Source organism: Salvia hispanica, chromosome 6, assembly GCF_023119035.1.
Source record: "Salvia hispanica cultivar TCC Black 2014 chromosome 6, UniMelb_Shisp_WGS_1.0, whole genome shotgun sequence".
Taxonomy (NCBI): Eukaryota; Viridiplantae; Streptophyta; class Magnoliopsida; order Lamiales; family Lamiaceae; genus Salvia; species Salvia hispanica.
In genome coordinates, this window is record NC_062970.1 from 16,952,940 (window position 1) to 16,978,927 (window position 25,988).

Genomic DNA, 25,988 nt, shown 5'->3' on the forward strand with positions numbered 1-25,988 from the left:
CATATTCTGAATTCCTCACCCAAAAAAAGAAATAAGTTTCTATAAATATTCGTCAACTTGCTTGCTAGCATCTTCTTTTCTCTATATTTAAGGAGTTAATTTGTGGCATCTAATATTCCACAACACAACACAACACACACTAATAGTCTTCTCTCTTTCATTGATGGCATCGAGCTCGATGACGCGAGGGTCTTCTTCTTCATGGACGGCCAATCAAAACAAGCAATTCGAGGAGGCTTTGGTGAGGCACGACAAGGATTGGTATAAGATTGCAAGAGCATGTGGGAAAACGGTTGAGGAAGTGAGGAGGTATTACGATGCCTTAGAAAAGGACATCAACAATATTGAAACGGATCGAGTACCTATACCTAACTACACATCCATCTCTACAAGCAGAGGATACACCACCGACCACCGGTATGTACGCTCATTTTTTTTAATGGTTAAATGAATTGAAATTTAGAGGTCGCATCATGGTTTTTACGTTTAGTTTGCATTATATATTTAATAATTTTTCCATTAATAAATAATATTACTACTACTAATATTTTTTTATTTTTACAACAAATATTATTAAAATATGAATAGTGAAACACAAACAAATGTGGATAAAGCTTTAGCACTATTCTTGATCGACACATTTACTAATTAAGGCATGCATTCAAGAACAATTAAGAAAACATAATAACTCGAATTTTATTTTATTTTCTCCATTAATTATTATCTCATGCTGCTGCAGTATTATTCCTCGTTCTAATGCAACTGGAATTTTTTTTAATTTGAACAGGCTTATGATGAAGAATCTCAAACTGAAGTGATAAACATTGTTCAGTGTTATACACAACTACAAAAGTGTGTAAGGCTTGTGACTTCATCAACAATGTTCCATACAGATATAATTGTATCTTTCCTTTTTTAGATTTCGTTTGGAACTCGCTTCACTATTCTTATTTTACTACAAAAAAAAAATCGTTGTTTACTGACTCACAAATTCGTCACTAATTATAAAAAATCTGTCGGTGAAAAGTGTTTTAGGCTGAATACTGACGGATTACGGAAGTTGGTGATTGAATTGATGCATAATAATTTTACTAACGGATTGATAGCAGTGAAATTGCCGACGTCCATTGTGATGAATTATCTTTCTATAAATCTCATTGCCAATTTCAGACAATTGCGTATCCTCCCGTAATTATTACGGAATTGTCCGTCACTAATTCTTTGTCCTTTTTCAGAGTGCTTTATTGACAACATTATTCGCCAATTCTGGCAGTTCCAATCTCATCCATTTTTATCATTAATTTGACCTAAATGGGTCATCTTATATTCAACTAAACCATTAAATCAATTACCAACAACACTGTATATAGACAAAATAAAATTTATTTCAGATTACAGGAGTACTATCAAATTATCATATTCAATATATAATTAATTGAATCTCTAAAGTGAATCAAAGATTATTTAAACTTTTAATTTTAGTATTAAATTAAAAATTAATTGAAAATTTTATAAATTAGTATTCGATTAAATAAAGTAAGTAACAATTGAAATCTCCAAATATTAATCAAGATCCAATATTAAATGAAAAAAATCGGAACTCATCGGTAGTAGTATATATATTAACAATTTAAACATATTATACCTTATTTCACATGACGTAAATGATACTTAGTAACTACATATATTAATTTAAAACCCTATATAGTATGTATATTTTAAAATAATTAATAATATTTTCCCATACTCATAGAAATATGTTATATTTTCTTTTTCATCTGTTCTATTAGTTCATATTCATTTACGACAATTTTGTTCTCATTCTCTTCTATTTTATCATCTATGGATCCACCGTTCACTATGCAATTTCAACTATTTTTTCTATTTCTATCTTACTTTACTAATCTCAAGTTTAAATTATAAAATTGTAATAATCCTATTATACGAAATTAATTCTCCCCATGTCCCTGAAAAGTATGAACTATTTCATTTTTAGTCCATCCCTAAAAGCATGAACTTTCTAATTTTAGAATTTTTTTTTTCTAATGAAGTACGACTCATTCTTCACTAACAATACTTTAAAAACTTTTTCTTTCTATCTCGTTCTTACTTTTTTCAATTATGTATTAAAACTCATGCCGAATCCAATGTTCATACTCTTTGAGGAAGGAAGGAATACAAATTTTAAGGTGTGATATCATTTACTAATATTATTAATATCATTACTATTATTATTAACATTATTGCTATTCTCAATCTTTTAGATTATATTCTAATTACTTGATTTATAAATCGTCATTACATTTAAAAAGGTAAGCGCCAGCTAAAGAGTAAATCTTGAAAATCTTGTCCACGTCAACAACATGATACTGACACACGACCACTTACAAAAACATATAAAAAAAAGTCATCTTTCCCATCATTTTTTTCTAGTCTTTGCTCAACTGGTGTTGCAACTCCAATCCATAGAATCAAAGAAAGATCACTTTTTTTAATCGATTTATTGTTTGGGAGAGCAATCGAGAATAGTTTTGAATTGGGATCTGCATTTTCTTGAATTCTAGTGAGAGCGATGGAAGAGGGAGACGATGGGAGGGGGGATCTGAGGAAACCATTCCTGCATACAGGGAGTTGGTATCGGATGGGTTCGAGGCAATCAAGTATGATGGGATCTTCTCAAGCAATCAGGGATAGCTCTATCTCTGTTTTGGCTTGCGTTTTGATTGTGGCTTTGGGTCCTATCCAGTTTGGTTTCACTGTAATGTTTTCTGCCTATATCTACATTCATTTCCTTTTTGTAATTAGTGCTTGTTTGATTGCAATTTGTTTTGAAATGTGGTTAGACCTCAGCTTACTTGATGATATGTTCAATAAACTGAATGAGTTCTGAGTCGATCGAGATTTGGAACCTGAATTAGGTGGTTTAGGAGGACTTTTTTATCATGATACATTGATGATTGGCTTTGTAGGCTTTGATAATTATGGAGTTTTAGATGAAGTTTGTCAGTTATGCAGAATTTTGGATTTGACTGTTGAATGTGAGAGTTGTGAAGTTGGGCATCTAATCAGATGCCATCTACCAGTTTAGATCTCTGTTTAGCACCATCTACTACATATTACCAATAAGCACCCATTTATAATAAAATAACCAGGCTTATTCCTTGGACCGTTGACACTAGTTTTACTTTGTCCTGTAGTTATATTTGCCACTTATACATTTAAAATATTTTTTGTCTGTAATGTGATCCTATAATACCTTTCATGGAATGTGGCTTAGCTCAGAATTCAGGTTTATATGTCAAACTTTTTATTGGGGGATTTTTCTATTTCTGTTACTTATAGCTCTCTTCTCTGTTGCCAAATATAAATGTTAATGTTTTTAGTATATTTCCTCTTCCTCCTATGAATTCGTATGGTAGCATAGGCGAAACTAAATTAAATATAAGCTATAATGATTGTGTTTGTTGTTTTGTGAAGTGTGGTTACTCTTCGCCAACTCAGTCTGCTCTCACCAAAGATCTCAACCTCACAGTCTCGCAGGTTAGTATGTTCATCTTTTTGTTACTAGATTTTATCCTCAATTTTAAATTTATCACAATAACAATGGCCATTTGTACAGTTCTCCCTATTTGGTTCGTTGTCCAATGTGGGAGCCATGGTTGGGGCAGTTGCTAGTGGTCAGATTTCTGAGTACATAGGACGAAAGGGGGTACGTGTCTGCTTGTTAACATGAGCTAGTCGCAGTTCCTTGTTCTTTCAATTTTGTGGTGAATGGTCAAGACTTTAACACGTTGTGTTGTCTTGCAGTCTTTGATGATTGCTGCCATACCTAACATCATTGGTTGGCTTTGTATCTCATTCGCTAAAGTAAGGTTTTCTACTCTTTTTTATGTATGTATCATGTTCTGTTGCATTTCTTACTTCTTAAAAGTTTCTCCATTTCACTTTAAATATAGGACTACTCATTTCTTTACATGGGAAGACTGTTAGAAGGATTTGGTGTGGGCATCATCTCTTACACGGTAAAATTAACAGTTTTGTCATAGTATTTTTTCAATCTCAAGATAGTCTTTCTCGACTTACTGAAGTTATATATATATTTTTTTCTCTAATATAATGCAGGTCCCAGTATACATAGCTGAGATAGCACCCCAGAATCTTAGAGGAGCTCTGGGCTCAGTGAACCAGGTATGCTTTCACCATTTTCCTCTTAGAACTTCTTATGCTTCAAGAAGTCATTGAAGTTCACTTTTTTCCTATGATGTAGCTGTCTGTGACGATTGGAATCCTGCTATCATATCTACTGGGACTATTTGTTGAATGGAGATTTCTTGCAGTTCTTGGTAAATTCCGCTGGACCGTTTAATTGTTGGACTCTATGCTTTGTGAATATAGTTGGAATTCTTTCGTATGTCAACTGAAAATTATTACTGTTGTTTTAGGTTCATTTCATCATCATAGTGATGAATCCCTTGACAGATTCAAAACGTACATCGTTTTATTCATCTTTTCTCAAATGCATAGAAAATTTTCATTCAATAAATTCTAATGAGCTATTGGATTTAATGAAATTAAAGATGTGGGAGTTTGCACTATGGTTTCAAATGCTGACTACATTCATTTTGTGTGCAGGCATACTGCCATGTCTGATACTGATACCTGGACTCTTCTTCATCCCCGAATCTCCTCGGTGGTTGGTGAGGCATCCAAAAACTTTTTCACTCATGATTATTACAGATAGAATGATTTACATATTCCTGCTCCTTGAATATTAGGCTAAAATGGGAATGACGGATGATTTTGAAGCGTCCCTGCAAGTACTTCGGGGATTTGACACTGATATTTCTGTTGAAGTACATGAAATCAAGGCAGGTTTATTGTATTAGTTCGCAAGGATGTGTGTATTTGATCCATGCGTTTGTTATTCATTATATATCTGTAAATCTAATCATATATGAGTCCATCATGAGCTGATGTCTCGGTCCTGCAGGGATCTGTAGCATCATCAAGCCGAAGAAATGCGTTACGCTTTCAAGATCTCAAATCAAGAAGATACTGGTTACCCCTTATGGTACATAATATCTTCATAAGTGTTGTAATTTTCAACTGCTCGTTTTCTATAGTTGATCTTTGACGCTGTCTTTCTTCTCGCAGATAGGAATTGGACTACTTGTTTTCCAACAGCTATCTGGAATTAATGGTGTCATCTTTTATTCCAATAACATATTTGAATCTGCAGGTGGGTACATGTAAATTTCTTATCCTAGAAAGATGGAAATGGGCTATCGATGTTTCAATTTTAAGTTTTTGATTATCTGAGATCAATACAATCGCTTGTAGAAGAGACTACATATGTCTAGCTATATTGATTTTTGGTTAATTTGGAGTGCTGGGTTATTTTTGAGCAGGGATCTCTTCGAGCAATGCTGCAACTGTAGGTGTCGGGGTTATTCAGGTTATGCCTATAAACACGCATCTCTATCATTATTTTTCCAATACATTATCTATTTAAAATCAAAATATTCGAGTTCTTATTAGATATCCCTGATTTATATTCTAACATGGTAATCTTCAGGTTATTGCTACTGCAGTGGCTACATGGTTGGTGGACAAAACTGGGCGTCGGATTCTTTTATTAGTGAGTTAATGAAACACTTTATGATTTTAATGTCTACAAATGAGTGCATTCTCTTACTAGGCAAAAGTTTATGCATATCTGGAAGTACAGTCTCCAGATGCACCGGAGTGTGCCTCGTCTTACAGTTTAGTACTTCTTTCAGGTATCGTCATCCGGCATGGCAGTTAGTCTTGTAGTGGTTGCTGTATCATTCTACTTAAAGGTATTGCTTCGTGAATCATTTGTGACTCAACAGAAGCTGATTTATAGATAATAGAGAAACCTGATACGAATTGTTGATTTTGATGTTGTTAAAAGGGATCTGTTTCCGAGGACTCTACATTGTTTGGAATCCTGGGAATCCTGTCAGTAGTTGGGGTAGTGGTATGTTTTCTTACAACACAACATAGTAAAAGTTGATTTAAGAATTTTTCTCCAATACCTGACATTTGTCATATGTAGTGCTTGATCATTTCTTTCTCACTTGGAATGGGACCTATTCCATGGCTCATAATGTCCGAGGTAAACTTTATCCCATCTTCTCGACGTCATTGGATTCTTTAAAAAGTGTTTTACAATTGCAGTTGTGAAACTACTATTAAGATTTATTGGTATTAATGTCATGTGTTCAAGTTTCGGTTTCTCCTTGTGCCATATGTGCAAATCATTCACAAGCTAGTTTTCATTTTTTATTTTTGTTAGTATGAATTTGACGGCCTAGAGTTGACATGAGCTGATTAAATCATATATCCACAACTTGCAGATTCTTCCAATAAAAATCAAAGGCCTAGCTGGAAGTGTTGCAACTTTGTTCAACTGGTCTTTCTCGTGGCTGATTACAATGACTGCACCAATGCTACTAACTTGGAGCAGTGGAGGTTTGTATAATTCAACCCTCGATACTTTCATTATCCTATTAATAGTCCATATCGTGGAAATGCATGGTTTAAAAAAACTTTTTTGATATGAAAATGATGATGAAATACGAGTAGGCTCAAATCTCAATCAAGTAACATATGGGGTAGCCTTTTGGGTTAAGCAAAACGATTGCACGGGCAAACTGTTGTATTAACATAGAAGAAATATTGTCTGATTGAGTAGACAACATCTTTATAAGATAAGGGGTGTTTTAGGAATCTCAAGAACAAGACCAAATGAGCCTAAAAGCACGAGTCTTAGTTGAACTGTCATGCAGTTGTTTTTTAGCTTTATCCAGTCCTGAGGTTTAGGATGTAATGGTGATGATGCTCTCCACAGTGACGTTGTTCTGAAAACTGTTTCTTAGCATTCACAATCTGCACAACTATTATTATCATGACGCTGAGTGTCTCTTTATATCTATAGGAACTTTCACTATGTATGGCATGATGTGCATATTCACTGTCGCGTTTGTGGCAATTTGGGTTCCGGAAACGAAGGGGAAGACATTAGAGGAAATCCAGAACTCCTTCAGATGATCAGAATTGTTTACTCAATTTTTTATTTTATTTTTTATTTATGTGATATATACTCATTTGTATCATTGTATGGGAAGTGCAAGAGAATAGATGTGTGCCACATTATTCCTTTTCTGCAAGGAGGTGTTTTGCTTTATGAATTGTATATTTGACATATGTGTGAACATTTTCGTCAATAAACTCCGGGTTACACTTTTCAATCAAGTGTTATTGAATTGTCATAAGCAAAATGCACACTACATTACAACGTACACATTTTACATTATAGATCTAGTCATCTCAGTGTTATATCTCATACAACTAGCATATATTAATATTGATTAAACAATTACTCCCTCCGTCCCATTGAAGATCCCATTGAAGATGACTCACTTTCCTTTTTAGTTTGTCACAATCAAGATGACCCATTGCTTAAAATGGAAACCCCTTTATCTCTACTTTATTCCCTCTCTTTTACTTTACTCTCTCCACTTAAAACACAAAATAAAGTTGCATAAAATCCCGTGCCGTCCAAGAAAGGGGTCATCTTCATTGGGACGGAGGGAGTATTTGTTTAACTGATACTCCTTCCGTCCCAGTTTAAGAGTTAGATTTAGTTATGACACGGGTTTTAAAAAATTGGTGGAGTGTGTAATAAATGAAGTGAGGTAGTGGTTGTAGGAGTGTAATAATTGAAGTGAGGCCGTGAAAGTGAGACTCTTTTTACTTTTTGTATGTTTAGGATTTTGTTTTGTTTTATTTTTGTGAAAGTAATGGCATTTTGAGTGTAAACTTTATCAACAATGAGGTTGAATTTTATTCCAAATATGAAAATTCTAAATGAGACTCTTAAACTAGGGGGATGGAAATGACAAAATAGGACTTAAACTGTGACGGAGGGAGTATTTATTCAGTAAATTAGCTAATTGTCAATCATTCTTAATGAAACCAACTAAGTCAAACAATAAACGTAACTATTTTAGCCAGCTTAAGTAATAATAATATCTCATATTCCCTCCATCCCATCATAAGTGAACCACTTTTTTGAAAACGAAATTTAAGAAGTTGATATTTAAAAAAGTTAAATGGAGTATAAGAGAGGGAAAAGTAAAAGAGTATATCGAATAAAGTAGGTGTAAAAATAAAGTAAGAGATGTGATTTTGCATAAAAAGGAAATGACTCACTTGTGGTGGGAAATCCCAAAAGGAAAGTGACTTGCTTATAGTGGGACGGAGGGAGTTTTACATTTATAATTTGACAAAAAGGCAATGAAAAATTTTAACTGGTATGTTCCAATCCCCATGCATCAATAATTAGACATCTCCAATGGTACACTAAAACCTAAAATGGGATATGTCACGACCGCACTTGCTAAGGATAGCCTAGTCGGGGAACCGTGACTCGGGGGGAGGGTATAAGAAGCGGGGAAAGAAATAGGGAAAAACAAAATCAAACATTGGTTGCGAGACATGACTAATCAAGTGCTGATACATAGAAGGAAAGATACTCGATCATGAAACTCGAGTAATCGTTTGTAAAAATTTCAATACACCAGAGTTTTGAACAAAATAGACTTGAGTCTTTTAAGATGCACAACGGAAGCAAATGAACGCGGTTCCATGTATGGAGACATGAACCTCCGAGAGTCCTAATCTGACTGAATTAAATGTATTGTCTCAATAGCACTTCATCCACCACTTCGCTGCTCAACCTGCACATTTAGAAATATATGCAGGGCTGAGTACAAAAGTACTCAGTGAACACATTGCCGAAAATACAAATATACATTTGAAAATATTGTCAAGCCACTATCACAGTAACACTCAGGGATTTTATTAAAAAGACCCGAGCTTACTAAAAATCATTTTTCGACTGCAGTGCATTTCTTTCTGTATTTTGCCATATCTGATCATCTTGTGCCGTAGAGATGGTGTTCTCTCACGGTCACATTAACAATCTTGTGCCGTAGAGATGGTGTTCTCTCACGGCCACATCAACATTCTTGTGCCGGGAAGGTGGCCACCTTCCTCGGTCACCAGACCTGCCCTCTGGCCATAGGTCTCCTGTGTACACTAGTCCGAGTAGGGACACCACCTTCACTTGGACCCGAATTCAGTTCACATATCATCATTCACAACTCACTTGGCCTCACGCCAAAACAGATAGGCATCATACACAAAACATTTTGGCAAGACAACATCATTTAAAATAAACAACGAACATATGTTCGAGTTTTTCATAAAATATCACTTCAAAAATAATTTGCATTTTTATCCACATTAGTATGTAGGATAGAAAAGTTCACCTTGTTTTTGCTTCCTAGGATTTTCGTAATTCTCTGTTTCTCAAAGTTATCTTCCTGTATGTTCTTCCTTTTTAGAAACAAAATACAAGCTAAATTTCAGCTTTAAGAATATATATATATATATAATAACTTTATGATATGCATCTTATTATATGGTTCTCCTTCTTTAAGCCTTACTCTTCTATTAGGTTTTTATGACTCTCTCTAGAAATTCATTTTCATATCATTTCATTATAATTCTGGGATTTAATTAGAAGTCTTAAACAACTAATTAAAGAGAAATTTTATTTATTTACTTCCAGAGATTTTATCTTCTATCAAAATATTTTGGTCCTGCCAAAATAATTTAAATTAGCCTAAACAAAGCATGGATCAATTTATAAATCAAGAGCTAAATGGGCCAATTAATATATAGAACTTAGCTCAAGATGAAATTATCGGCAGTGGGCTAAAGGGATACTTCTTACACTAATTCAAATTGAGAAGAATTAATTAAGAATTAGCCCAATTATATATATATACTCCTTACGTCTCTTTCCCTTTCTCCCTCAACTCTCCCTCTATTTCTTCTCCCCCTCGCCTCTCTCTCTCGAATCTCGAATCTGTCGCCGCCGCTGCACGGGCGGCGGTTCCCCGGCCTCCCCACGCCTCGCACTGCCAGAGCAGTTTCCCGACGCCCCGACGGCCGCTGCCTCATCGCCGACTCCTGAGAGGTAAGTTAGAGAAATTCTATCTTATTTCTTTCTGTGTAATTTCTAAAGATTTAATCTTTGATTTAAAGTTTAGGTGTTTCAAACTTGTATATTTTTGAAGGTGGGTGAAATCAGTGATGCATCGGGCTGTGGGGCTGCTACTGTCGTCGATAGGGTGCCGAAGATTAGTCGCCGGAGTCCCGACAGATTTATACTCTCGAGACAAGTTCTTATTTTGTGAAGAATTGCTATTTGTTGTTTTGGTAGCTAAAGTGAAGAATTGTTATTCTTGATCTACATGCTTATATGCAAATTTTGAGAAAAGAAAAGTGCTTGGAGTTTACTTTCATTACGTGGGAAAATGTGTTGTTGGATTGTGGGACTTGACCCTGTAATTGTTTGCAACTCTCCCCCTTTTCTTACTCCTTCTCTCTCCTTCGGATGGTTGAAAGTTTTGGAGTGAGTTCCTATTGTTTTGTAAGTGACGCTGGAAAAAGGAAAGCTCGTTCCCATATATATACATTTACCTTGCCTAGCTTAGCTTGTACATATCTCTGATTTGATATGCTTAGATCTTTAGCAGGGATTTAATATCTTACTTGGCATAATCTGCTCCCTCAATCTCCTGAACAAATCTTGCAATGAGATTATGCATTAAATGTCTACTATCCACTTGCACATTACTTTATCTCCTCATAGTATTTTATTTGATAGAGTATGTGAAAGTGATTGAGAGCAGAAGGAACTTTGTTTCTATTTATAGGCTAAAATAATTTATGTTGCATTCTTTCTATGAAATCTCTGAAATTAGATTCGTATTGAATGCAAATACTGTATAAGATTGGTGATAGATATGAAGAAGTTACCACGTAGTCCCACTTGCAATTATTATATCTATTTCCTTAAGATTTTATTTGATATGGGAATAAATGATCTCCTCAGTAAATCTTATGGAAAATCTTCTCAAAGATTAGCTTAGATTTCTCAATCTATCTCACCGTAGATTTTGATCTTGGCATTAAGTGCAAGATCTTATATGATTTCTACAAATTTTCCCATTTTACGCAGGAACATACATTGGCGGAGGTCGGTGACGTGTTGGACTTTGTTGGGATGCTAGCAGTGTTGTCAAACGGGCTGCCCGAGACTTGCACATCTTTCGCTTCCGATCATAATAGGCTAGGCTTTAATTATATTGTAATATTAGACTTGATTCGTGTATCGGGTATTACGACTTTTACTTTGAATTTATTCTTTGGATAGTCATTGAAAATAATTGCTAAATAGCACAAAAGTTTATTAGATGTCTCGTCTATATTTTCTTAACTCAATGTAAGATTCTTTCATATTTTAGTGCCGCTTTGAAATATCTAATATTCGTTGTATCGTGCTTTTATTTAATGTTGTAAAATCCTTTCAAAGTTTTGGGTTGTTACAAATAGAATGAGAAAGAGTGTTGAATATTTAGTTGGAATGAGAAAAATGATTGAATGTATTAATTAGAAAGAGAAAGTTACTAAAGTAGAAATGTGTCATCTTAATTGACTGTCATTTTAGCTGGAATGGCTTGTTAAATGAGCTATATAAGTTCGATAGTACTCCCTCCGTCCCGCTTTAGGAGTCCCGGTTGAGTCGGGCACATGTTTTAAGAAAAAAGTGTTTAGTGTGTAATAAATAAATATTGTAGTGGATGTTGGGACCCACTTTTAGTTGAGTGTCCAATAAATAAATATTTTAGTGGATGTTGTGACCCATTTTTAATATTTTTTTATTAGTTGTAGTGGATGTTGGGACCCACTTTTAGCACTTTGTAGGCATTTTTTATTAATTTATCTCAACCGGAACTCCTAAAGTGGGACGCCCAAATTAATCAACCGGGACTCCTAAAGCGGGACGGAGGGAGTAATAAACAAAAAGTGAATAAATGAGCAATACAAGAAACAGAAAGGTACTAAGAAAAAAAAGAGACAAAATATATGGTCCTTGTACTAATACATTTTATTTCAATAGGTCTTTTCTATAAATTTTAAGTACAGTGCTTCACTACTTTAGATCACTGTACTACTATAGTTTGTTTCATTAATTTGTTTTATAATTTTTTTTTCTCAATAGGCCCTTATACTTATGCATTTTGATTTACGAGGTTCTTTGGTGTAATCTTTATTTAATGAACTTAATAAATTTTCTTGCGTTGATTACATTTTTTTTTTAAATTAATTTCAGTTGCTATATCGATTCAAGAATGATAATGATAAATTTTAAAGTTGATAAAAGTGAAATATCAAAAAATTTTGCATATTTTCAATGATTTTTGGGTTTTTTTTTTTTTAACACTTTCACGGTGGAGGGTTAAGTAGGACCCTTATCCCCTATATATCATCCAAAAGAAAGTTTACAACGAGACTATCCCAAAAGTGGATCGTCTTGCAATTAAGCAAAAACTAACACCAAGTCTATTACATATGAAAACCGCAGAACACTAACTATCAAAACCGGAAGTTTGGCAGCCCTATCTGATCCAGCCTGCACAGCGCCTTCACACGAGCAGGACACAACCCTTTTGTGTAGAAGTTCGTTATCCCTATTTGCAAGCCAATACCCGCAAGGAAGTCCGCAACTTTATTTCCTTCTCTAAAAATATGAGACACTTTCCAAGTAACCCCCTCCAGCTCTCGCCTTACTTTAGCAAGTTTAGCACAAACCTCAGCCGAACCCAAGTGATTTGTGGACAACCATCGAACCACCACCTCTGCATCTATCTCTATCCAGATCTTACTACCATGTTGTTTAACCTCTGCATCTATCTCTATTCAGATCTTACTACCATGCTGTTTAGCCAGGATGACGCATTATTTTTTGGTTACAACTGAATTAATTTCAAAATAAATATAAAAAAATAAAAATAAATTAATTAATTAACACAAGAAAAATTAATTAATTTATGCCGTCCATTAAATAAAGATCCATCCATATTAAGGAAAAATATGAAAACCTCTTAAATCAAAATGCATTAGTATAAGGATTTAATGAAAAAAAATTACTAATTAAAGAACTAATGAAACAAAAAAAATATGTAAAACAACCTTTTGAAATAAAATGTATTGGTACATTATTACAAGGACCTTTTGAACCAGCAATTTGTAGAATGGTCTAGTGAACTAAAATGTAATACTACTATATGTTTTGACGAAAAAAGATGGCAATATAAGTTCACGAGCCTCTCCTATAGCAATGGTTAAAATAATTATATTTAAACTGTACTGAGAAACATAAAAATTACTACAATTTAATTGCACGTAAAAGATTTACGAATGCATATATACTTCAATTTTTCTACATTAGTAATTAAATCAATTTTTTAGGCATAATTAATGTATATGTTGTTCAAGGGTCATATTCTAATGTTTATAGCACCCTAATCCAAAATCAAGACCAAATCTCCACCCTTAGATTTTAAAATAAGTGGATGAGATTAAATCTTATGAATCTCAATAAATAATAGACAAAATATCAACAAAAGGGTAATATCGTCATTATGTTATCATATGATAATTTTCGTGAATGTTTTTTTATATCAACATAGTGTATTACAAATATCAACAATATGACATAAGAATATCAACACTAGTACAAGAAAATATCAACACATATTTATTGAGATTTTTACATGGTTTTATTGAGATTTTACATGGTTTTATTGAGATTTTTTGATGTATTTTTTGCGAAAAAATAATTTAAATTGAGAGAGTTGCATAAATTTAAAGTTTTAAGATGATTTTAATGAAATGGAATTGACATTAATACCCTCTAATTTTATTTATTAATTTTCTTAATTAAAAATATAATCCATGTGACATTATTTCAACCACTAGATCTTCTAACCTAATGACTAAAATTTAGTTTTAGTTTGGGATTGCTAATTCATTAGCAATTGATCACTCCCCCGTTGTTATACCGCAATGCATTCCGCAATGCACGTGTTTTATTTATTTTCTAAACAAATTTTGATTTCCAATGAGGTTACTCAGAAGTAACTTCACCACCAAATTTATTAAACTACCGTTGTTATACCGCAATGCATTCCGCAATGCACGTGTTTTATTTATTTTCTAAACAAATTTTGATTTCCAACGAGGTTACTCAGAAGTAACTTCACCACCAAATTTATTAAACTAAAGTTGGACTTTTACTAATAAAATGTCGAAATTCATGCCAACTTTTTGTCTAGAGTAAACCCCTATATAACTTCTTCGGAAAAAAATTAAAATTGAGTATGTTGAATATACACCTTTTTAAAAACAACACCCAAGTTAAATTAAAGAGTAAAAGGCTAAAATTGGTCCTGAATATATGTCCATTTTATCGTTTGGGTCCTAAACTTTATCTTTTGAATTTTTTGGTCCTGTACATTTCAAATCGGATCACAATTGGTCATCCGTTAACAATTCCGTTAATATTTAACGGTCAACGATTTTAATCACAATTTTGACCAATTTAAGCAATTTTTAATTATTTAATCATCAAAATTATTTTTTAAATAAAATCATAAATTATTTACTCCAATCATTTTCATCTTCTTCCTCACTTTCATCAATGGTGGGGAGGGAGCATAAGATTTTCACAGTGAACCCGTCACGCCATCACTGCCACTCCGGCAAGACGTTGCTCCACCGCTGGGCCTCCTCTGGGCCTGCGGAATGGATATGTGGACTACTCCGATTTCGTTTCTCGCTTGCATTGCCAGAAAGTTAGGGTTGTTAAGCGACACCTCTACAGATTTTCTTCGGAGATGTCACCGCCTTCTTCTCTCTCTACTTTCTGGTAATCAATCATCTCTATGTTTCTCTTCAATTTTTGAGTATTCACAGTGTGAATCGATCTGTGTAGACTGTAGACATCTTTGGGATGTTTGGCCGCCGCTGGGCCTCCGTCTCTCCGACGGCAGAGGAGCAGGAATTCAATCTGCGGTGGGGGATAAGATAAAAGAGGAGGCCTAGCGGTGGAGTGACGTCGTGCCGAAGAGGCAGTGACGGCGTGACGGGTTGACTGTGAAAATCTTCCCCTCCCTCTCCCGCCATTGATGAAAGTGGAGGAAGAAGATGAAAGTGATTGGAATAAATAATTTATGATTTAAAAAAAAAAGTATTTTGATGATTAAATAATTAAAAATTGTTTAAGTTGGTTAAAATTGTGATTAAAATTGTTGACCGTTAAATATTAACGGAATTGTTAACGGAGGACCAATTGTGATCTGATTCGAAATGTACAGGACCAAAAAATTCAAAAGATAAAGTTTATGACCAAAATGATAAAATTGACATATGTTCAGGACCAATTTTAGCCTTTCCTCTAAATTAAATTACAATAACTTCTTTCATAAGTTTCTGCTTCGTATATTTGACATTATTGATTTACAGATTCACATTCACTAATTGTTGAATTTTAGAAGTAAGATACATTACTCATTATTTGTGTCAACTCAATCATTTATTCATTTGTTTTTTTTATTGGCCAAGATTTTGGTATATTCGGATCCAATCCGACAAAGCTGGATGTAGGATCCGGTCATTATATAATGTTGACGAAAAATATTGTGAGTAGAAACGAGCTCGATGCGAAAAAAAGAGAGTAAAGAACACCGGCGTTTACGTGGTTTGGCTCTAGGCCTACGTCCACGGGCAGAAATCTAGCATGCATTGTATTGATCACTCAAAAGGATTTACAAGAAGTTCACAACTCTCAGTGTTTACAAGATGAAGAACTAACTATCTCTCAACTTGCTCGAAGAAGACAACTCCGAGAGCAATTCGCACAATTGGAGAAAAAACCCTTGTCTTCACTCTTGATTTTTCACCTCTCTGAATAATGAATCTCCCTTCATTAGCTAACTAGTATTTAACCACGGTTAGCTTAGCTCATCCAAGAACCGATCTAACCAACTCCAACCGTCGCACTTCAGCTCCAAAAGGTAGTTATTCCAACGGCTACTTTCTCAAAGAAGAACCTTCACCGTTCCAACGGTCTTATTTTGGTTTTGGCCAGCTAAACAACCAACAAATCCTCCACCTTGACCAAACCCAAAACCTCACACGTCTAGCCCCGCCATCCCTACTTACTTACAACCTCCGAACCACCCTCACCAAATCCAAGTAATGCCTGAACTTGGATCTTGGCAAGGCCTTTGTGAGCATATCTGCTGCATTGTGCTCAGTGTCCACCTTCTCAACTCTGACGCTTCCTTTGTCAATCTCATCTCGAATGAAATGTAGCCTCACGTTGATGTGTTTACTTCGCTCATGGAAAGTTTGATGCTTCGCGAAGCAAATAGCGCTACTACTGTCACACTTAATAGCAACACTCTCTTGCTCCAAACCAAAATCACCAATCATTCCTTTAAGCCATATGCTTTCTTTCACAGCTTCTGTTAAGGCTATATACTCCGCCTCCGTTGTCGACAAAGCAACCATAGATTGAAGGTTGGACTTCCAGCTTACTGCTGCCCCAAAAAGAGTAAGTATGTACTCGGATTGTGAGCGCCTATTGTCCACATTTGCTGTGTAATCTGAATCACAAAAACCGGTAAGAACATCTCCATTCACCCCATCCTCTGCCCTGAATACAATTCCCAGATCACTACTCCCCCGTAGGTATTTGAGGATTCCCTTCAAGGCCAACCAGTGCTCTCTTCCCGGACAGGACATATATCGGCTAACCACACTAATTGCGTGGGAGGTATCTGGCCTTGTACATATCATCATGTACATTACACTGCCAACTATATTAGAGTAAGGTACTTGGCTCATCTCTCTTTCTTCTTGCTGATTCCTAGGGCATTGATCTTTAGACAACTTGATCTGCTGAGATAATGGAGTTGTTGTTTTGCTCCTGTCTGATATTTCTGTATTCCCTTCTTGATATAATCTTCTTGAGACAAACACAAAATCCCCTTCTCTCTGTCTCTGAGTATATCCATGCCTAGTATTTTCTTGGCACTCCCCAGATCTTTAACCTCAAAGCCCTCCTTTAGCAATTGCTTAACTCTGTCCAGCTCCCTTCTATCTCTATCTGGTCCATTAGCAGTATGTCATCAACATACAGGAGTAGATACACCACTGGTCCTTCACTATCTGATTTGAAGTACACACAATTATCATACTTGGAACTTGTGAATCCCATTTTCTGCATATGCTCATCAAACTTAATATGCCACTGGTTGTTTGCTTGCTTTAAACCATATAGACTCTTCTTTAGTAAGCACACCTTGTCTTTACTGCCAAAAACTACAAATTCCTCTGGCTGATCCATATATATAGTCTCCTCTAGATCTCCATGAAGGAAGGTTGTCTTCACATCAAGCTGATCCAGATGCCAATTTCTTTGTGCAACAATGGGTAGCAAGATTCTAATTGAAGCATGCTTCACAACTGGAGAGAACACTTCATTGTAATCTATCCCCTCCTCTTATGTGAATCCTCGAGCCACAAGCCTTGCCTTAAACCTGATCTTATTCCCAGCCTCCACCTTCTTCTTGTATACCCATTTGCAGCTTACTGGTCTCTGCTTATTTTTTAGCAAAGACTGTATCTCTTTTATCACTGCCTCCATTCATTGCTTGCTTTCTTTAGATTCCATAGCCTCCTTGAAACTTGCAGGCTCTGCATACTCAATGTTCTCTGCAATACAGAGTGCATACAACAAGTACTCAGTTCACTGTATCTAGATGATGGTTTAGGGACTCTTCTAGCTCTATCCCTGGCCAGAACATAATCCCTCATATCTTGTTGCTCAGCCTCAGATTCCAGTGTACTACTACCCAGTCCCTCTTCATCATGGACTGTTGGCTGTTCCTCAGATTCAGAAGTTCCATCAACTCCAGGAGCTTCCACCTGAGCTGATTCCCCAGGTTCTAAGATTTCTACTTCGAACCTCCTTTCCCTTTCTGTATCCTTGTCAACTTGGGATGATTTCTTACTGCTCTGAACCTTCTCCAGAAAAGGCATTATGCTCTCCTCAAATTGAATATCTCTGGATATGACAGCCTTCTGATTTCCTGACTCTGTACACCATAACATGTAGCCTTTCTCTCCCCTTTGGTACCCAATCATCACACACCTCAGAGCCCTTGGCTCCAACTTGTTCTGTCTGACATGGGCATATGCCATGCAGCCAAAGATCCTCAGGTCTAAGTAGCTCACAGCCCTTCCATACCACCTCTGATCAGGAGTATCAAAAGCTATGGCTGAGGAGGGACTTCTATTTATCAGCACTGCAGCCATATTCACAGCCTCCCCCCAGAACTTCTTTGGCATACCAGAACTAAACAGCATACACCTGACTCTCTCCAAAATAGTCCTGTTCATGCGCTCGACAACACCATTTTGTTGTGGATTGCCTGGAACTGTCCTATGTCTTCTCACTCCTTTGTCCTTGCAGAACTGATCAAACTCTTTACTCAAGAACTCTAGTCCATTGTCAGTTCTTAAGTATTTCAGTGAACAACCTTTCACCACCTCAACTTCTCTACACCATTCCTTAAGTCTCACAAAGGTCTCTGACTTCTCCTTTAGTATGAACATCCACAATTTCCTGGAAAAGAAATCAATAATGGACAAAAAATATTTACCTCCACCTAAGTTGATTGGTGTAGCTAGCCCCAATAAATCATTGTGGGCATAGTTCAAAGGTGATGTTGAACTTTGAATACCCTTTGAATATGGCAATTTCATGCTCTTTCCTAGCACACACTGCTCACATAGTCCCAACTGCTTACTTGGGCTTTCTAGCTCAATCATATTTCTCTTGGCTAACTCCTTTATCCCAGCTTCCCCCAAATGTCCAAGTCTGAGATGCCATACTTTGAGACTCAATTTCTGCACAACATTCACTGCTCCAGAGATTACCTTTGCCTTCAAATAATAGAGACTTCTCTTCCTTTCAGCCATCATGACAACCTCCCCATTCTTGACAATGTTCATGACCCCACCAGATAAGATGCAAGCATACCCTGCAGCATCCAAGACTCCAATGGAGATCAAGTTTCTTTTTATCTCTGGAATGTACCTCACACCAGTGAGTAATCTGACAGATCCATCATGCAACTTGAGGCTTATGTCTCCCACTCCTCTGATCCTGCAGACCTTGTTATTTCCCAATAGAACTGATCCAACTGCATCCTCTATCTCACGGAAATAGCTTCTACTTGGGAACATATGGAAGCTGCACCCAGAGTCCATGATCCAAGGAAGTTCCTCTACTTCCTCAGATATGCAAAGAGCCTTAGGGATCTCCACCTCCTCTGCAAGATCAGCAGTGTTCTTTCCACCTTCTTCCTCTGCTTGCTTCTTCTCCAAGACCAGCAGTTTTTCTTTAGGTGGTCAGGCTTCTTGCAGTAATGGCATGACCTGGTCTCCTTGCCATAACCCCTTTTATCATTCAAAGGCTTCTTCTGCATTTTCTTCTTTCCATTTTTCTTGAATTCTGCCTTGACATTCAGACTCTCGGCTAACACATCAGGAGTTTTGGAGTTAGTTTTCTGGACTTCTTTGAGTTTTAAGACAGAGTAGACCTCTTCATAACTGATCTTAGAATCTCTACCAAGAAGCATAGCATCCTTAAAATGCTCATAACTAGGCGGCAAAGAATTTAAAAACATTAGGGCCTTATCTTCATCGTTAATCTCCTCATCAATATTCTCCAGATCATCCAGACATTTCCCAAACTCCTCAAGCTGCTCCAAAACACTCTTTCCATTAGCAATTTTGAAGGTCAGGAGCTTTTGCTTCAAGTGCAACCGATTAGCTAGGGACTTGACCATGTATAGTGACTCCAACTTGGACCAAATCCCAGCTGCTGTGTCCTCCTTGGACACCTCTCGAAAAACTCAGTGAGATTGAGAATCAAGGTGCTATATGCCTTATATTGCATATCTTGCACCCTTGCCTTTTCCTTCTCATCTAACTCAACCTTCTTTTCTTCACCATCGTTTCTGCCACTCAAGATTTCCCACAAACCTTGCTGCATCAAGATTGCCTTCATCTTGGGTCTCCACAAGCCAAAGTCATTTCGGCCAGTGAATTTTTCAACCTCAAACTTTGCACTGGACATTCTTCGAACAGGTGGTGTTCCTTCTTGAAGAAAACTCAAAACAGAACAGAATGAGCCTCTTTCCCAAAAACTTTCCCTTCTTGGTTCCTTCAGCTCCCAATTCCCACAGACGGCACCACGTTGTGAGTAGAAACGAGCTTGATGCAAAATCAAACAAAAGAAAGTAAAGAACACCGACGTTTACGTGGTTCGGCTATAGGCGTACGTCCACAAGCCGAAATCTAGCATGCGTTGTATTGATCACTCAAAAGGATTTACAAGAAGTTCACAACTCTCAGTGTTTACAAGATGAAGACCTAACTATCTCTCAACTCGCTCGAAGAAGACAACTCCGAGAGCAATTCACACAGTTGGAGAAAAAACCCTTGCCTTCACTCTTGATTTTTCACCTCTCTGAATAATGAATCTCCCTTCATTAGCTAACCAGTATTTAACCACGGTTAGCTCATCCAAGAACCAATCTAACCAACTCCAACCGTGCTCAACTTCAAAAGGTAGTTATTCCAACGGCTACTTTCTCAAAGAAGAGCCTTCACCGTTCTAACGGTCTTATTTTGGTTTCGGCCAGCTCAACAACCAACCAATATCATTACCTAAGCTTTGATATAGCATGGGTATTATTTGAAAGATAAAATAATAAGGGCGGGGATTTAGTATGGGATAAGTTAAGATGGGTTTTATATAAAATCCAATATTTACTAAATTAGTATATATTGGATTTTATATTGTTGTTTAATTGTTAAGCTTATATAAAAGATAATTTTAGTAATGTGTTTAGTTGATATGATTAGCAAAATATTAATTTTATTTTCTACATTAAACTCTGAGTCAATTTTTCTTGTTAAGTAACTAATTGCTTTGAATTAATAATCGGCAATTACAAAATTTTGAACTTATTACTATATTAAATTGTATATCATTTTTTATTAATTAATTACTCCCTCCGTTCCCGAATAAGAGTTACTAATTTCCATTTTGGTCCGTCCCCAATTAAGAGTAGCACTTCATTTTTACTATAAATGGTAAGTAGGTCTCACATTCCACTAACTCATTTCACTCACATTTCATTATAAAACCAATATAAAAAAGTGGGTCCCACATTCCACTAACTTTTTCAACCAACTTTTCTTTACATTTCTTGAAACTCCTGCCCGGTCAAAGTACTACTTCTAATGGGGAACGGAGGGAGTAATTAACTGATTTGAATTAGGGATTAATAATGGGCGAAATACAGAAGATGGGGATTCATTTAGAAACCCAATATTCTTAGTTAATCATGACAACTTCATTGATAAAAAAAATGATTTCTGACTTATATATGCTTCAATGCTTGTATAGGGAAATCCAATTTAAATAAAGAAAAAAGAAAAAGATATTGAATTTTATTATGAGAAGAGAGTGATTTTTGGGGCAATATAATTCCATTGAGTTATAAACTAATTAGTTTCGTATCTGACTCTTAATTATTTTGTCCTAATTAATTGCACATGTAATTTGTTAATATTGATAGCATGCATGTTTCCAATAAAAAGGACCGTGAATAAGTTCCGGCAAGTCGCAACCGTCCCTCATTCAACAGTCACCTCTCGCACATCACAACTCAAAAAGAAGAAAGACAAAAAAAACTAGTACTAATTCATTTCCATAGTAGTAACATTACAACAATGTTGAAAATGTAGAATGTATTTGGATGAAGAAACCTCCATCAGTGGAGGATGAAGAAATTGTAAAATTGGGAAAAACTGTCGATAGAGTGAAGAAGAAAAAGGAAAAATTTCACTATGGACTACATTTTTATTAATTGGTGAGTACAAAATACAATGAGATGCTTTATATAAGCTGAAAACTAAATGATAAATAAACTAATTAATTCTAACTAATTATACTAATCAACCTAACTAATTACATTTTATTTTCAATTTCAACAAACAACACAACAAAAGACCTCGAAATATCATGAAATGCAGTACACAATTAATCAATATTAAAAAGGTAGGTCGGATGCATGGATGGTTCAGAGTGGATAGTTATGTATGAAATCCTCCCAAGGCCCATTGATGTGGGGTTCAACATTCCTTAGCGCCACCCATACTGCAGTGTTGCACTTGAATCCACTCCCGAAGCCAATCTGCCACACCCAATGCCCCTTCCACATCCTTCCCTTCGCCTCCACGTACGCCAGCTCGTACCAAATCGAGCTGGAAGACGTGTTCCCAAACCTGTGGAGCGTTATCCTAGACGCCTCCACGTCCACCGGAAGCAGCTTCAGGTTCGCCTCCAGCTCATGGATCACGCCCCTCCCAACCCGCGTGGATACGGAAGTGCTCAAACGCCAGCTTGAAATCCGAGACGTGATTCTTCCTCAACACCTTCTTCATCATGAACACCACCTGCTCGCTCATCGGCAGCACGAGCGGCCCCATTGTGGCGATGTTCATCCTCAGGGCGCCTCCCGCGATGGCCATGAGATCCCTGGAGAGAGAAATCCCATTTTTGCCCTCGTCGTCCTCCTCCTGGTAGACGCAGCGGAAGGCCTTGTTGTCGGCGCCCTTATGTTAGATTTTTAAGTGTAATTGGATTAACTTGAATGATCGGTTATTGTTATAATGATACATCATTTAAGTATGGAGGTGCGGAGTGCACGCTTATTTGAATTCGTTATAATATTAGGAGCGAAGCTCCAAGATAGATGAACGGGGGTCCGGGGGCAGCGTCCCCGGGTAGCTGGGGTCCAAGGGGCGGCAGCCCCTGGCGGGGTCCAAGGGGCAGAGCCCCTGGCTGGGGTCGACAAAGTTACTGTATCGGAAATTCATCCGAAAATATAATTTCCGAAATTCGAAGGACTAAATTGCAATTTTGGAAACCTTTGAAATTCGGTTATTTTCGGTTTCATCTCCCAACAGGTGCAATGCTTCATTGCACTGTTTCATCTTCTTCTTCTACTGATCATTTTCTGGTTCATAATAATTGAAAATACAGACAAATGATCTTCTAATACTCTGAATTTTATCCGATCAAACATTTTTGGCTGAACCCCGAAATTGATTTGATCTGAAAGTGATAAACACGACTTTCAGATATCCAGTTTTTGTTTCTCTGTTTTATATCTCCCTAACACCTTATGCGTCCGCACCACGTGGTGGAGCTCGTATTTGGACCTCCTTTACTCGGAGGATTTGTTGGAGAGGAGGATGGAGGCGGCGCCAACCCGGAAGAGGCAGTTGGCGATGAGCATGGATTTTTTTAGGCAGTGGTAGGAGTTCTGCGTGATGTTCTTGGTGCTGACGACGAGGGCGTAGGTGCTGCGGTGGAGCTGTAGCATGTCCTTGGCGAGGTCGAGAGCGTCGAGGCCGGCGCTGGAGCCCATCCTGCCGAGGTTGAAGCTCTTGATGCTGCTCCGCAGCTTGTACCTGTTGACGACGACGGCTGGAGAGGGAGGGCGTGGGATTGAAGAGGCTTGTGTTGGAAAGATCACTTGAGGTGTCCCAAGTATTATGGGAAGAGAGTGTGGAGTTTCAAGAATATTGGAAAGAGACACTTGAGAGTTTCAAGAAACATAACATTGATAGTGTTATAGTTCCAATTGTATTGTTCCTAGGTGCATTACTTCTCTAGTCCTATAAATAGAGATATCAATGTATCACAAATATAACAATTCAAATCCAATACAATGTAGTAGATAAAGATTTTAGTGTCTTTTATTTTCCGTATTTTATTTTTCAACATTGTATCAGAACAGGTTCGATCACATGGGTCGATCTCTGTCTCTATATTAAAAAAAAATAAAAATAAAAAATAAAAAACATCAAGGAAGAGGAGGCTCTTCAGTTAGCAATGGGCTGAAACTTTGTCCAACAGCCATGTTCTTCACCAACAAAGTGACGGTATAACAAGACCCGACGGAAACGACAACATGACGGCAGCGGCAGCAACCGCGCCTGGGTTGGCGGTGGCGCTTGGCTGGACCGGGACAACAACAGTGAGCTCTCGTTGGCTGAATTTCAAACGGGAATCGATGGCGAAACCTGACCATGGTGAGGCAACAGCAAGATCGAGCAACCACAACCCCGTGGAAGGAACGGAGGCTACGAGAGAGTGTCGCAGTGGTGGCGGTGAGGAGGCTAGGCGAAGGCAGTGACGTGGAACCAGGTGCAAGGGCTCACGAGGTTCGAATCCCAGTTCTCAAGCACCTTATCCGGGTGACCCCGAAAGCAGCAAACATGATGACGACCTCTCTTGAGCCGCCGTGTCTCAAAAGCCCTAGTTTATTATGAGACGGCAACAATAGCTGGGCTCGTCTGGTTGCCGAGAAGGCGAGACGTCAACAAGACAGCCCGACAAGCTAGCCCTATATCCGGAGATAAAATCCGTATTCAAGAAACGTCCGACCGAGGGGGAGATTAAGGCATGCGACCGGATGATTCCCCTATCTTAACAATGGAGTGAGACGCTCCACAACCAGCATCCAAACCCTCGGCTTGAAACTATCGCCGCAGCAGCCTCAAAATCAGGAGAGGAGAGTACCGATTCCGGTTCAGCTGATGATGCAAAGAAGATGGAGTTTTCGGTTTGTCCGGCCGAGGGGGAGAGAATTATGCGACCGAACAATTCCTCTCCAAACCTATGTTGGCCATGTAGGCCAAAGACGACCGTGCCGGTGAGAGAAGAAAAGGCTGCAGAAGCTCAGCCTACACGCCGATGGAGCGTCAAGCATGTGACGCGAAAGGATAGATGACAGAATGAGGCGAGGGAGGCGGCGGTGGCAAGGGCTGAGGAGATGAGCAGACTGACCATGTAGGCATCCACCAGAACAAAGAAATAGCCAACGACTGTCTTCAGAGGGAACGTATTGTGGGACAGGATCGGGGTTGCCGGAGATAGGAACGGCCACCGGGATTGCACCTACGCGAATAGAGCTACACGGGGAAAGTATACGAGAGGAAGAAGGGGAAGTTTGCATTAATTCCCAAATCATGAAAATAATACAATAGGAAAATGCAGCTCATATAAGGAGCATGCGTACTCTACATCACAGCTAAGCAACGATTTAACTAACTAACTATTCTCTATTCCGCGCTCACGGCGTGATTTCATCCCATTCAATCCACGTGTGTATGTAACCATACACACTTATTTAGCTTGATTCCCTCGTGCGCTTATTGAGAAGCTCTTCCACGTATCAAATCTCCCCTCCTCAAAATCAACCTTGACCTCAAGGTTTAAAATGAGGAAACCTCTCCTGCAGATTATGCAAGTACTCCCACGTGGCGTCTTCTGGGAAGGAATTAGCCCAATGAACAAGGACCTACGTAGCCGGACGGTTGCCCTGTTTCACCAATCTGCGTTCCAGAATCTGCACAGGCTCCAGAAATGTTAAGTTGAGTTTCCCACTGTAGGTAGAGAGCCATGAAGCTGATGTAAAGGCCCCATATTCCTCTTTAACTACGAGACGTGAAAAACAGGATGGATCTTGCAGTCGGCCGGTAGCTGCAGTTTGTAGGCAACTTCACCAATTTTATCCACTACCTTAAAAGGACCAAAGTAGCGAGGGCTCAGCTTCTGGAATTGACGGTCACGAAGTGTGTTCTGCCTATATGGATGGAGTTTCAAATATACCCAATCACCTATTGAAAACTTCCTCTCCGAGCGATGTTTATCATGCTGCTGTTTCGTACGTTGTTGTGCACGAAGGAGGTGGTGTCACGACCGCCCCTTAGGGTCAATAAATACGAGTGGTCGCGATTTAAAGAAGTTTAAAACAGACAAAGAATAAGACTAGGGTTTTCAATAAAAGTTTGACCAAAAGTGAGTATTCAAAAAGAAACGACAAGAG

At 37.6% G+C, this 25,988-nt stretch overlaps 2 protein-coding genes, 2 long non-coding RNA genes and 1 pseudogene across 5 annotated transcripts; 3 read left to right on the forward strand and 2 right to left on the reverse strand.

Annotated features, from left to right (window-relative positions):
* The first annotated feature begins 131 nt into the window (after positions 1-131).
* LOC125196026 (protein RADIALIS-like 4) lies at positions 132-1,206 on the forward strand. The gene is made up of 2 exons (XM_048094373.1): positions 132-417; positions 788-1,206. Exons 1-2 carry the CDS (start codon positions 164-166, stop codon positions 816-818), a joined length of 285 nt encoding a protein of 94 aa, XP_047950330.1. The 5' UTR covers positions 132-163; the 3' UTR covers positions 819-1,206.
* Positions 1,207-2,424: 1,218 nt separating this feature from the next.
* On the forward strand, positions 2,425-7,274 carry LOC125196025 (sugar transporter ERD6-like 6). Its single transcript, XM_048094372.1, has 18 exons — positions 2,425-2,758; positions 3,478-3,540; positions 3,620-3,709; positions 3,808-3,867; positions 3,957-4,022; positions 4,123-4,188; positions 4,268-4,343; positions 4,633-4,697; positions 4,776-4,868; positions 4,991-5,071; positions 5,155-5,239; positions 5,409-5,455; positions 5,576-5,638; positions 5,781-5,840; positions 5,936-6,001; positions 6,080-6,139; positions 6,381-6,495; positions 6,962-7,274. The coding sequence occupies exons 1-18, from the start codon at positions 2,573-2,575 to the stop codon at positions 7,072-7,074; spliced, it is 1,455 nt and encodes a 484-aa protein (XP_047950329.1). The 5' UTR covers positions 2,425-2,572; the 3' UTR covers positions 7,075-7,274.
* Positions 7,275-8,524: 1,250 nt separating this feature from the next.
* LOC125196028 lies at positions 8,525-9,696 on the reverse strand. The gene is made up of 2 exons (XR_007171822.1): positions 9,360-9,696; positions 8,525-8,765 (listed from the first exon to the last, which is right to left on the reverse strand). It is a non-coding gene; the product is annotated as an uncharacterized LOC125196028 (long non-coding RNA).
* Positions 9,697-9,876: 180 nt separating this feature from the next.
* On the forward strand, positions 9,877-11,423 carry LOC125196027. 2 transcript variants are annotated; one of them, XR_007171821.1, is made up of 3 exons: positions 9,877-10,072; positions 10,173-10,528; positions 11,120-11,423. It is a non-coding gene; the product is annotated as an uncharacterized LOC125196027 (long non-coding RNA). The 2 variants fall into 2 exon arrangements; XR_007171820.1 differs by having other exon boundaries at positions 10,173-11,423.
* A 10,746-nt stretch (positions 11,424-22,169) lies between these two features.
* LOC125194813 overlaps positions 22,170-25,988 on the reverse strand; it is a 23,570-nt pseudogene continuing 19,751 nt past the window's right edge.

Coding starts and splice junctions, on each gene's coding strand:
- LOC125196026 (XM_048094373.1), top strand. CDS start 164: ATGGCATCGAGCTCGATGACGCGAGGGTCTTCTTCTTCATGGACGGCC. Junction 418..787: donor GGATACACCACCGACCACCG/GTATGTACGCTC, acceptor TAATTTGAACAG/GCTTATGATGAAGAATCTCA.
- LOC125196025 (XM_048094372.1), top strand. CDS start 2,573: ATGGAAGAGGGAGACGATGGGAGGGGGGATCTGAGGAAACCATTCCTG. Junction 5,072..5,154: donor GATACTGGTTACCCCTTATG/GTACATAATATC, acceptor TTCTTCTCGCAG/ATAGGAATTGGACTACTTGT. Junction 5,456..5,575: donor TAGGTGTCGGGGTTATTCAG/GTTATGCCTATA, acceptor GGTAATCTTCAG/GTTATTGCTACTGCAGTGGC.